Source organism: Lucilia sericata, unplaced genomic scaffold, assembly GCF_015586225.1.
Source record: "Lucilia sericata isolate MDLA Ls3-8-SP2 unplaced genomic scaffold, ASM1558622v1 Contig000040F_arrow, whole genome shotgun sequence".
NCBI classification, from domain to species: domain Eukaryota; kingdom Metazoa; phylum Arthropoda; class Insecta; order Diptera; family Calliphoridae; genus Lucilia; species Lucilia sericata.
Genome location: NW_023994078.1, coordinates 475,675 through 489,340, shown reverse-complemented (window position 1 = coordinate 489,340; position 13,666 = coordinate 475,675). Strand labels below are relative to the sequence as shown.

Here is a 13,666-nt window from a genome sequence, read left to right as displayed (position 1 = left end):
GAAAATCACTTAAACGCGCATAACTCAGTACTAAATTAAGATATCCATATAAAATTTGGTATAAGTATTGCCCATATGCATGGAAATATTACTGTGAAATTTTTTTCCGATCGGTCCATAATTGGTCATAGCTCCCATACAAGGTCCCCTCCCGAAAATCACTTAAACGCGCTTAACTCATAACTAAATTAAGATATCCATATAAAATTTGGTACAAATATTACTCATATGCACAGAAATATTGTTGTGAAATTTTTTTCCGATCGGTCCATAATTGATCATAGCTCCCATACAAGGTCCCCTCCCGAAAATCACTTAAATGCGCATAACTCATTACTAAATTCAGATATCCATATAAAATTTGGTACAAGTATTGCCCATATGCATAGAAATATTACTGTGAAATTTTTTTCCGATCGGTCCATAATTGGTCATAGCTCCCATACAAGGTCCCCTCTCGAAAATCACTTAAACGCGATCGGTCCATAATTGGTCATAGCTCCCATACAAGGTCCCCTCCCGAAAATCACTTAAACGCGCATAACTCATTACTTAATTAAGATACCCATATGGTACAAATATTACTCATATGCACAGAAATATTACAGATAATTTTTTTTCCGATCGGTCCATAACTGGTCATAGCTCCCATACAAGGTCCCCTCCCGAAAATCACTTAAACGCACATAACTCACTACTAAATTAAGATATCCATATAAAGTTTGGCAGAAATATTGCTCATATACAGAGAAATATTACTGTGAAATTGTTTTCCTATCGATCAATAATTGATCATAGCTCCCATACAAGGTCCCTTTCAGAAAAACACTTAAAGGCACATAACTCATTACCAAATAATGATATAAATAAATACTATTTTTGTTCATAAATACTATTTTGTAATGCAAAAAGCACTTAACGCTATTTCAAAAATTTTTCACGATCGGTCTATATTTGGTCATATCTCTCCTACTAGGTCCTGCCCCTAAAAGCGCTTTAACCGTATTTAACTATTTGCATTATCAATTTGTGTAGAACAAAATTATATATATGTATGTATTTTTAAAATCCTTAAATCTTTCACACACATGCATACATGCAAATACGAGATATCGCTAAAGCATATCTTAGGGCGCTATAAAAATTTAAATGAAAGTGGCGTTTCTAATGTTCAATAAATCTTGGAATTGTAGTAGATTTAAGCCGTTTAAATCTTGGGATTTTTCTATTTAAGACATGAGAAAACTTATTTCTACAAATATTTTATTAATTAGAAATGTATTAATACAAAAGTTGCTGGTGGAGGGTATTTAAGATTCGGCTCAGCCGAATATAGCACTCTAACTTGTTTGTAAATTATTTTATGTTTGTTTATTTTTTAGGGTTAACACCAAACACCTTATTACATTTTTATTTTTTTATACCCACCATCAAAAAAGTTGGGGGTATATTGATTTTGTCATTCCGTTTGTAACACATCGAAATATTGGTCATTAGACTTTAGGAAGCTAAAAAGGGAAGTAACTGCATCTGTATTCGCTTACTATTAAGCCTTACTGAGAAGCAGGAAATAAGGGAATACCAATAATAGGAGTAATTTTATAATGTAAGCTGAAAAAAATTAAAAGCTTACTACTATCCCTTACAGAGAAGCAGATTGTAAGTGAAATATTTAAATAATATTTAAGCTTACTAGTGGGAATGCTTCCAAGTGGGAATTCGCTATATAAAAATCATGCCTTATCGAAGCAGGTTTGTAAGGGAGAAAATAACTTCGTTCCCTTACAAACCTGCTTGCATGTAAGCTCCAATTTTTACTGGGAATCTAGCCATGTATGTCCGTCTGTCTGTCTGTCTGTTGAAAGCACGATAGAGTCCCAATGGTAAGAGCTAGAGGGTTGAAATTTCACATAAATATTTCTTATAGGTAAGGTTTGTTTGTTATTGAAAATGGACATTATCGGTCCACGTTTTCGGATAGCCCCCGTACAAGTGGCCCCTAGAAAAGCAGCTTTAACAGCCATATCTTGTTTAAAAAAACGAATATAGCGATGAAATTCGACATAAGTAAGTTTCATACAAGTCAAAATCTATCTAAAAAATTTTATGAGGATCGGTCCATGATTGACCCTACCCCCCATATAAGGTCCCCTTCAGAAAATGACTGCAACGCTCATAATGGCTTAAAAATACGAGTGTAGCGATGAAATTCGCTCATTAATGGCTTAAAAATACTAGTATATAGATGAAATTCGACATAAGTAAGATTCATTCGAGTCAAACAAGGTTTGATGGTGGGTATATAAAATTCGGCATGGCCGAATATAACACTCTTTCTTGTTTTATTTTTTAATTTTATTACGACTGAGTTTTATTATATACATATGTACTCATCTAGTAATTTAATTATCAAGATAAACAAAACTCTACATTAATTGTTAGTTCAAAGTTTTGAGATAACCCATTAGTTATTTCTAAGAGACATCCTTGTATTGGTCATCAAATCATGGCAACGTTCTTCTAAGTCTTCTATATTCTATTGGGTTGTGGATAATGTCCTGTAGTTCTTCGTTACAGTGTAAATGCAACCTGGCGTGGTGTTTAGCTGCATACATGGCAATAGCTTGTTCAACTGTTGGAAGTTTTAAGTCTCTGTGTATGTCTTCATTTCTAACATACCAAGGACTATTAGTTATACATCTAATAGCTTTATTCTGGAAAGTTTGTAATTTTTTTAGGTGACATTTTTTCGTGCATCCCGAAATTTGAATGCCATACGTCCAGACAGGTTTTATTATTTGACGATAAAGTAATAATTTATTTGCCAGTGTAACTGCTGATCGAGGACTAAATAACCAGTACATCTTTTTAAACTTCAAGTTTAATTCAGTTATTTTCTTTTTCACATGTTCTTTCCATTTTAATTTAGCGTCAAGAGTAAAACCTAAGTATTTAGCTGTGTTGGAGTATGGGACTATATTGTTATTCATATAAATTGGTAGATTCTGTGACCGTTTTAGGGTAAAATTAATATGAGTAGATTTAGTTTCATTTAGTTTTATTCTCCATTTCTTGGTCCATCTTATAATTTCGTTAGTTGCAAACTGTAGTTTTTTTGTAGCTTCCGTTATTTGTTTATGAGTAACTAGGATTACCGTATCATCCGCAAATGTTGCGATTTTGGTTTGTTGTGGTATTTTCAGGTCTCTGGTGTAGAGAATATATAAGATTGGACCCAGTACACTACCCTGAGGCACTCCTGCTTTAATATTTTTTAGCATTGAATATTCACCTTCATGTTTAATTCTAAAGCATCTTCCAGTAATATAGGAGTTTAGAATAGAACTATATTCATCTGGCAGATCGCGTTTTAGTTTATAAATTAAGCCTTTGTGTCAAACCTTGTCGAAGGCCTCAGCAACATCTATGAAGAGTCCAGCAGAAATTTGGTTTGTGTTGAATGCATTTTCTATTGTGTTAGTAACTCTATGTACTTGTTCAATTGTTAAATGACTGCTTCGAAAAGCAAACTGGTGATGTGGTATCAATGAACGCTCCACTAGAATTGGTAGCAACCTTTTAAGTAGAAGCTTTTCAAAAACCTTTGCCATTGATGTTAATAAGGAAATTGGCCTGTATGAGCTAACAAAGTTCGGATTTTTTCCAGGTTTAGGTATCATTAGAACTTCTGCGACTTTCCATTGGTTAAGTACAAATTTCAATCGAAATGAAGAATTTATTATATACAAAAGAACACGTAGACATTTATCTGGTAGTTCCTGCAAAATTTTTTCCGTTATAAGTTCATATCCTGGTGATTTTCGTGGTTTCAACATGTTTATAACTGATTTAAGCTCTCTAATTGTAACTTTCTTTATAGTTTTATGATCGTTTCGTTATTACTACATGAAAAAATATTTAAAATTTCAGAAATGAAATACGTAGGCAATAATGTTATGTTACGGTAGAAAATGCTCATTTCATTTTAGATATTTTTAAACGAAAACTTTCAAATGTTTTATAAAAATCTAATTTTAAACTTGATCGTAATAAAATGAAATGTTCGTGTGAGAACTAAATTGTTTTAGAAAAACCGGCTGTTAGTGTTTTAATATTGTTTGAACATCAACTCAGGGACATGTAAAATAAATTATAATATAACTTGCCGACATTAGGCTTTGGACCGGTCCTTATAAAACTTAGTAGCCTTTAGACATAGGAGTATTAAGCCCAATACAGTTTAAAAATTATTGGGATATGTTTTCGAAAAAAATAAAATAACTTTAAATTTATAAAATTTTTTTGTTATTAATTTAAAATTACAAATTTTCCATTCAATAGAATCGCGCATTCATCATAATCGTAAACCCGAGATTTTTAATTTTAAATTCAATAGTGATCCATCTCGCATATCGAGCACTATATTACACATATATATCAAAGGGCTAAATTGGATTTATGAATATCAACCAGATTTGATGGAGAAAAAGAATATGGAAATTTCAATTAAAAAGAAACCGGAGATAACCATTTTTATATATAGAGTACTTAGACGACCTAATTCGATGAATTATACACATACAGTAAAGTTACTTGAAAGTCGGCAGAAAATACCGCCGGGTAAAGGACAGTGGGTGGAGATTGAAATTAAGGAATTATCCACATATTGGACTAAAACACCAAATTCTACTCAAAGCATTGTTATACGTGGTATGGAATCTTGGATGCGTACTTTTATAGTAACTGAGGATGAAAGCAATGATAAATCATTAGTAAGTAAAATATTTATTATCCTATAATTATCTATCTATCTTCTATCTATTTTCTATATACATCCTAATATATATTATAAATTTCTTTGTAAGTTTGTTTATTAGTTTGTGCGTCAATCACGCCTAAACGGATGAACCGATTTTCTTCAAATTTGGAACATAGAAAGATATATTACTATATTACTTTCCGAAAATTGGACTAGAAGGGAGTAAAAAAATGGGTAAAAACGACAAAAATCGGGCAAAATTGATACTTTTGTGCATAAAATTTTTTTTGTCTATTTTAATGCGAAAATATTTTCGATTTAGCATTCTAAAGTGTCAGAAATATGTATTAGAAAAGTTGCGTTGCGAAAGTTGGAACAAAACGGGTACCAATAATTGGAAAAAGGGCGAAAAACTGAGAAAATCGGTACTTTTGTGCTTGAAAACTGATTTTTGTATATTCTGACGCGAAGTTATTTATCGATTTAGCTATCTAAAGTGTAAGAAATTTTTATTAGCAAAGAACCGTTGCGAAAGTTTGACCAAAACTGGTAAAAAATGCGGGAAATGATGAAAAACTGGCAAAATTACTATTATGTCCTTTAAAAGTGATTTTTGTCTGTTCTAAAGCTAAATACTTTCGATTTAGATATTAAAGTTCCAGAAATATATATTATGAAAGATTTGTTGTGTAGTTTAGGTACTTTTTCGGAAATATGCAAATACTTGAGAAGTATTTTGCTGTAATCAGTCAAAAGGTATATTTTAGAAAAATTAAATTAAATTGGGTAAAAAGTGTTTTTCATAAGGTCCACACCTAAATGGCTGAGCCGACTTTAAGAAATTTTAAACAGTGTTTCAATTGGTTATATCTTTATTCCATAAAATCTGAAAGGGACAAAATACGGAACGCGGTAAAATTATTATTTTTTTTTAATGAAGAAACAGAAGTAATTTCTACTTATATATTTACCCCCTTATTCACAAACAAAATTTTTATTTTATAGACGGTTTATAAATTAGATTTTATATGAAAATTTTGTTTTATAAACCTTTTATAAAATAAAAATTTTGTGAATAAGGGGGTTAAAATTTTAAATATTAATATTTTAATAAACTAAAAATTTACAGATAAAAGGATCGAATTTTGTTTTGTAATTTTAAAATGATATGAAGTTTTTGAATTTGTGGAAAGTTATATTCAATATTTGAAATTTATAAATATCAATATTCTTTGACAAATTGAACTGCAAAGGAAATATTTTAATTTTTGCTACTTTTTGTAATGCAGTTACATCATATTATGACAACGACTGAACCGAATTTAAAGAAATTTGAACCACACACTTCAAGATTATTTTGGGAAGAAAAAATGCCTATTAACATTTTTCGAAACATGAATCAGAAAGGGGAAAAATTAGTATGTACTAATTTTTTCTAAGTCAATGAATATTATTTATTCTAAAGCCCCTTCACACGAGCACACAAGTAATATGAACTGTCAAAATTTTGTTTAGAAGGATACGGATGGGATGGGATCGTCTAAACACAATATGTAATGAAACATTCACACATTTAAAGAAAATACATTCGTATGGCTTTCTTCGTCGCATTAGATCAGGGATGTGTTTTTATGTAAACTCAAAAGTTAAACAGCTGTTTTCATCTTACTTTGTTATTGTTTTATACCAATTGTGCAAACACAAAAAGTATAAATCATACGACTTTTATTCTCTTTTCTTAAATACGGATGAAATTTCATCTTACGTGTACGCACGTAATGTGTGAAATATATTTTGGTTTTAGCTTTCTCAATTTTTAGTAAAGTAGCTTTTCAAATGCTTTGAAGAGTTTAAATCATGCTTTAAAAGAGCTAATGATTAGAAATCCGAAATTTTAAGTATTAATATTTTTATAGCTTTATGAAATTAAAAATTTTAAAGATAATTTTTTACCATTCAAGCCTAAAGAATTGAAAAGAAGGAAAATGTGTGTTTTTGGTAAATTTTGTGAAAGTTGTTCTGAATTATATATTTTGAATGTATATTTTAATTTCGCCATATTAATTTCAGGGGTAAAAAGCAAAGTCAATGTTAATTTGCATACATTGATCTATAGACTTAATATTATAAATCACTTAAAATCCCGGGCAACGCCGGGTACAAAACGTTTGAATATAAAAATCAATGTATGTGTGTTTATTTCTTTCTACCTTATAGGAGGCTAAACCACTAAAGCGATCTTCTTGAAATTTTCAGTGTATGTTCCCCTTTATCTGGAAGGGACTATAAGCTAATTTTTATTTTGAAATTGCAAGTGGGAAGGGTGCCACGCCCACTTCTTTAAAAGTCGAATATCTTGGAACATTGACCAATTTGAGGACCAGAGTCCTCAAATTTTTTTATGGGCAATTTTGACATCCATATGATTATTTGGTGGAAAAAGTGGTGGACTAGCAATAGGGGCGTGGTACCCCCCATATGAATTAAATACAAACATTTTTATATCTATATCTATATCTACATATATGAAACGCTTCAAGCTAAAATCCTCAAATTTTGCACAAACAAATATGTTATTCATGTGAATATTTGGGTAATAAATTGGCGGATTAAAAATAGGGGTGTTGCACATCGCATGTGAATAAAATAATAAATTTCGTATAACTGGAAATGTTTTAGAGCTAAAATTCCAAAAGTTTGTATGGGTTATTGAAATATTGAAATCAATATAAACAATTTGAAGGAAAAATGGGAGGACTAGAAATAGGGGGTGTGGCACTTCTCATACAATTTAATAACATAAATTCGTATATCTAGGAAAGTATTGAAGCTAGAATTCTTATACGAGCATTTGGAAAAATAGTTGAACTAGCAATAACGAGCGTTGCACATATATTAAATACTAAATTAAATGTTACTAAAATACTAAAATTAAAAAAAAAAATTTCCCACATAAAATTTAAATTTTACATCCTTATAAATATTTTTAAAAATGAATGGACGAACCTTAAATAATGCTCATGATACCTTTCATACAAAGTGAAAAATGTGTATAATGATAGTTTTTTTTTATACAATCCACCACCATCTGTGGTGATAGTTTGTCATTATATGTGTAACACCAAGAAATATTCATCTGAGACCCAACAAAGTATATATTCAGGGTCCTTATGAAATTCTGAGTCGACTTAGCTATGTGCGTCTGTCTGTCTGGTTAAAACACGCTCAAGTTAAAACTAAGCAAAAAAATAAACCAAATTCACTGAAAATATTCATTGTTGTTCCAAGCAGTTTGGTGTTGAAAATCAGCAAAATCGGTTCACGATATAAAAAGTTATGAGTTAAAGTTTCAGACTATCTCGATCCACAATTTTCCATAGCCCCCATTCGACATGAATATGTTTTGTGTATGTATTAATCACTTTACGAAATGTTTTCCGAATTGGTCCATAATAGGCCATAGTTCCAATATAAGGTATACTTCCGAAAATCACTTAAACTCTCATATTTCATTAACTAATAGAACTATCGGGGTAAAATTCGACATGAATATGTTTTGTATATGCTAATCCTAATATACATATATTATAAATCTCTTTGTTTGTCTGTTGGTCAATCACTCCTAAACGGCTGGACCGATTTCTTCAAATTTCGAAGGTACTATAGTAGAAGGCAAAGGGCGCAAAATTGGTAATTTTGTGCTTTAAGACTGATTATTTCTGTTCTAAAGCCAAAATATTATAGACTATGATATTTATAGTCTCAGAAATATGTATATTTTGAAGACCCACCCTTAGGGGGGAACCGGGTAAACAATTTTAAATAGTTATACTTTTTAATGGAACAAAGGAAAAAAGGACTGAAATGAAGGTAGGACCTACCTACCTACCTACCTATTAAACAACATCAATTAGGGAAAATCAATGGAGAAGGAGACCTTCAGAGAAAATGTAACATTTTTCGAAACATTAAACAGAAAAGGAAAAAAACCTTTCATACAAAGTGAAAAATGTTTATAATGATAGTTTTTTCTCTCATGAAATGTAAATATGAAAGCAAGAGAAATTTTTACTTATATTAGGGGCTTTTTTTAATCACTGGATTTATTTTATTTCAAGAAAAAAACCATCTTTGGGGGCTGAAATTTAGTTTTGGTCATCATTATCTGAAAATACACTGTAGGGTAGAAGGGAGATCATATGCCATAGGGGCACATCTGCCAATAGCGAATAACTTGAAAACTGAGTAATCGATTTTATCGCATTATCAAATTTTGTTTTCGTTTATCGATTATCTATCATCCCTGAAAATTTGAAACATTAACTTTACATATGATGGGAGGCAGACATGATTAATTGTTTTTCAAAGGGCTGTGAACTTTGTGAACTTTTTGTGCTAACTTTTTTAGTTTTTGTGATAGAAAAAATATATTCGTCAGTATTAGAACGTCAATAATAGTGAACAATAAGACATAATAATATTTTCGATAATATAATTTGAAGCCCGAAAAAAATTGAAACTAAACCCCAGAACTGCCCGTGGGGCACATGCGCCAAATATATGTAATGCAACAAAATTTGGTTAAAATATAGAAAAAATCAGTAATGTAATAAATAATTTAATTTTTTTGTTAAGTTTTGTGAAATAAACAATAAATATCTGGTTTATTATACTTTGTTTAATGAATTAAAATAAAACAGCAAAATAAGTTTTTATTTTTGTAATTTTTTCTTTTATTTTACTAATGACAAATCTGCCCCATCCCCTTGGTGAATTTACCCCATGGATGGGGCGGTATCGCCGTTTTTGGTCAGTGCGGAAAAGTTAAAAAAATATGTACATGAGGATGATTTAGGAAAGATTGAAAGGAATAAAACTAAAGCCAACATATCTAAGTATCCGAACCAAGAAAAAATTAAGAATATGTATTGTGGTTTTAATTTGAGGCCGCCTCAAAAAAAAGTGGCGTATGGTCCCCCTTCTACCCTATATGCTAATAGAAGGTCAAAAAATTAATTTTAGTGTAAAAATGGCGGTTATTCAGCTAAAAGAAGTAAATCCAAATTGGATTTATTAAATCCAAAAAAATAGTTGGATTTAGCAAATTTCAATATGGCAATGCTTTGTACATAGAACAAAACCAAAATATTTTTATAATAAATTAATTTGTTTTATTTTGCTATTCACTAATAGATGGCAAAAATTTTTTAAAATGTGTAAAAATAGGAAAATAAACAAAATTCATGTAACTAAAATATTTCACACATGATATTTCAGTGCAAATACCAGTTTTTGCAACAAATTGTTACAAATTTTATGGAAAATTTACAATTTTAATATAAAATTTTGAAATAACTCCATCTGTCGGCCGCTGCTGACATTATGATTTGAAATTTGTTTAGCCTCGGTTAAAACCTTTTGCCTTATCCACCTGGTGTGCAAGAACTAAAATTTGGTTTTAATAAATCCAATTGTTTAAAAAATGCTGCTATTGATATTAGGGTATCAAAGTATTATAGTAGCTAGTGTATTATAAGTCTCTTTGTAAGTCTGTTCGTTTGTTTGTTTGTTCATCAATCACGCCTAAACGGCTGAACCGATTCTTTTCAAATTTAGAATAAAGATCTATACTTGCAGGGTGTTATAGGCAATTTTTTCAAAACTTGGACTAGGGGGGGGGGGATGTCAAATAGCAAAGACATTTTTGATTAAGCTTTTAAATTTGTCAGAAATATGTACTAGCAAAGTGTCGTTGAGAATGTTTGATCAGAAGGGGACAAAAAATAGGCCAAATGGCGAAAAACTATCAAAATTATTACTTTTCTGCTTTAAGACCGATAAATCCAAAATATTATAGACTATGATTTTTATAATCTCAGAAATATGTATATTAAGGGAAAACGGTAAAAAGAGAAATCTGTATTTGCTGCGTAAAAGAACTCAAAAAATGCATATCTTCAGACAACTCGAACTACCCCAGCAAAAATTTTCATTACCTAGTAATCTAGAAAGTAATATTGGAATCACGTGGAAACTAATTACTTTTGGGGTGAATAACTAATTATTTTTGTTCGACGAGGTTCAAATAATATGTACCTACCTTAAACAAATTAATAAATGGTTACTAATTTGATTGCAAAAACTTTGCGAAATAACTAGTTACAAATAAACCTACAAATATGTTATGTGATAGCTAGTTATTTTGGACCGACTTTGTATGTATGTTTTCTATGTTTCTCACTCCAGCCGCTTACTCGATGCTCCATTAACATGTTGCTTTTTGTAATTTTGAGAACGGCATTTTACAAAAATATATAAATGAATGTCATTTTGAAAAAAAATAAACAGTATCCAGCGGGGCTCGAACCACGAACCCCCTGTTTGTTAAATAAACGACCTAGACAATTGACCCATAACAAATCCAAATTGTTTTGTTGTTTACCAGTAATTACCTATTCAGCTAAATGAAATAATGTGGATGATAATGAACATTCATTACCAAGTAATGTATGAAATAACTACTGGCTATTACCAAAAATTTCAGATTTTTTGCTGGGACATCAATGAATAAATAAATAATCCGGTTAATTATGTATTCTTTTTAGCTTTTTTTGTACTTTTAAAACAATGCTATCTTTTTTTAAACGGCTGGAACTATTTCTTTAAATTTGGAACATAGTTATATCAAATTGGATAGTGTATAGGCTATATATTCAAAACTTGGATTAGAAGGGGACGAGATGTGGTATATGGATGAAAAATGGACAAAATTAGTACTTTTGAGCGTAATTGATTATTGTCTATACTTAAGCAAAAACATTTTCAATTAAAACGAGTTCCTATGGTAGATTTATTTGTACTTTTATGAAATATGAGAAATATGTATATATTTTTTCTTTCTTTTCAATGAAGTAGTATTTTTGGTACTTTGTTGGAATCTTTTAAATCCAATGAAATTTCATTTGTAGCTTTATAAGATCGCAAAAAAATGTATAAGAAATTTCTTCATAAGGAGAATTTCAGGGGAAAATGTGATTTTTTTAAACATGAAGAAAGGGAAAAATTATCACTTTATGCTCTAAGTCAACGAATATTCTTTATCCTAATTAAATACATATATGGGAAAAAAGTGCTATTGGATAGTAGGTCAGACACAAATTTTCAGCTCAAAGTTGGACATTTTGGTCATACATGGTTTAATTCAAATGAGTGCAACTTTTCACCTATTGGTCCTAGCAAAAATTGTCCAAAGGAGTTCAGATAGGTATTTCTCCATTCTTTCCAAAAAAGAAATTTTTTTTATTTTTTTTTTAATTTTTATTCAAAATGGGCCCTTTTTTTATTATACCCTCCACTTAATTATTGAAATTTGGCCAGAATATTGCATATTGTCCTAGACAGTTTGGTATTGAAAATGAGCAAAATCGGTGCACATCGGGAAAAGTTATGAATCAAAATTTAAAACAACTCCGAAAAAAAATAAGCATTTTTCACACATTCTGATGTAATTTAAACCAAAACTGTGCAATGAAAATCATCATACATTTGTTTTACACGAGAACTTTATTCCTGTTGAAAATTGGCGGAATTGGCCCACAATTGGACATAGCTCCCAAACAAGGTCCCCTCCCAAAAATCACTTAAACGCACATAACTCATAACTAAATTAAAATATCCATATAAAATTTGGTACAAGTATTGATTGCTCTTATATACAGAAATGTTACTGTGAAATTTTTTTCCGATCGGTCCTTAATTGTCCATAGCTCCCATTCAAGATCCCCTGTAGAAAATAACTTAAACACACATAACACATTACTAAATTAAGATAACACAAGACCAAATTAAGATACATGTGTTGCTCTTATACTTTACTTTGAAATTTTTTTCCGATCGGTCCTTAATTGGTCATAGCTCCCATACAAGGTCCACTTCAGAAAAACCCTTAAAAGCACACAACTCATTACCAAAGAGTGATATTCATAAAAAATTTTGTCATAAATACTAATTTTATATACACAAATGTTATTTCAAAATGTTTTCATGATCGTTTCATATTTGGTCAAAGCTCCCATACAAGGTTCCCTTCCGAAAATCACTTAAACGGACATAACTCATTACTACCCAGCAAAATCTTTACTTACCGGTAAGTAATATTGGATCAAATTGTAAGTACTTTCTTTTTGGGTGAAGAACTACTTATTTTGGTTTGACGATGACATTTAGCACAAATATTGCTCTTATATACATACATAAATCACACTATAAAATTTTTTCACGATCGGTCCATATTTGGTTATAGCTCCCATACAATGTCACCTCCAGAAAATCACTTGAATGCACAATATTCATTACCAAATAATGATATAGATACAGATATTAGCCAAAATTTTGTCATTATATACATTAATGCTACTGTGGAATTTTTTACGACCGGACCATAATTAGTCATAGCTCCCATACAAGGTCCTCGTACTAAAATCTCTTAAAAGAAAGCCTATACAATTTCCTTAAAGGGCTTTATAGTCCCATAATGGGATGCGAGTGGGATATGCATCAAAAAAATTATTTTTTAACTCAAGAATAATTTTTTTTTCAATATTTGGCACTTAATTTTCACCTATTTTTTCATATTGGACGTTTTTGTTGTATTTTTTTGCTCAAAGTTAGCATTGTTTGATCAGTAGAAGTATTTTAAAGTTTTTTTTAAATGCTCTTTTTATTAAAACCTTAAATTCCTTTAAAAAGGACACAAGATCGCGAAATGAAAAACAAAAAATGCAGTTTTTCTCCATTAAATTTATAGGTTTGTTTTTTATACCCTAGACCACTTTATTGGGGACGGTATATTGGGTTTGTGATTAAAGTCGTTTCCGGCTTAGAATCATTTTCTGAGTCGATTAAGCT

At 30.4% G+C, this 13,666-nt stretch overlaps 1 protein-coding gene across 6 annotated transcripts in view; it reads left to right on the top strand.

The window, feature by feature from the left end:
• LOC119613546 (growth/differentiation factor 8) overlaps positions 1 to 13,666 on the top strand; it is a 110,217-nt gene that overhangs the window by 44,070 nt on the left and 52,481 nt on the right. For all 6 annotated transcript variants that reach the window (XM_037969607.1, XM_037969576.1, XM_037969592.1 and 3 more), the window contains exon 3: positions 4,342 to 4,772. In XM_037969607.1, coding sequence (XP_037825535.1) covers positions 4,342 to 4,772 — 431 coding nt within the window. The remainder of the gene's footprint in view (positions 1 to 4,341; positions 4,773 to 13,666) is intronic.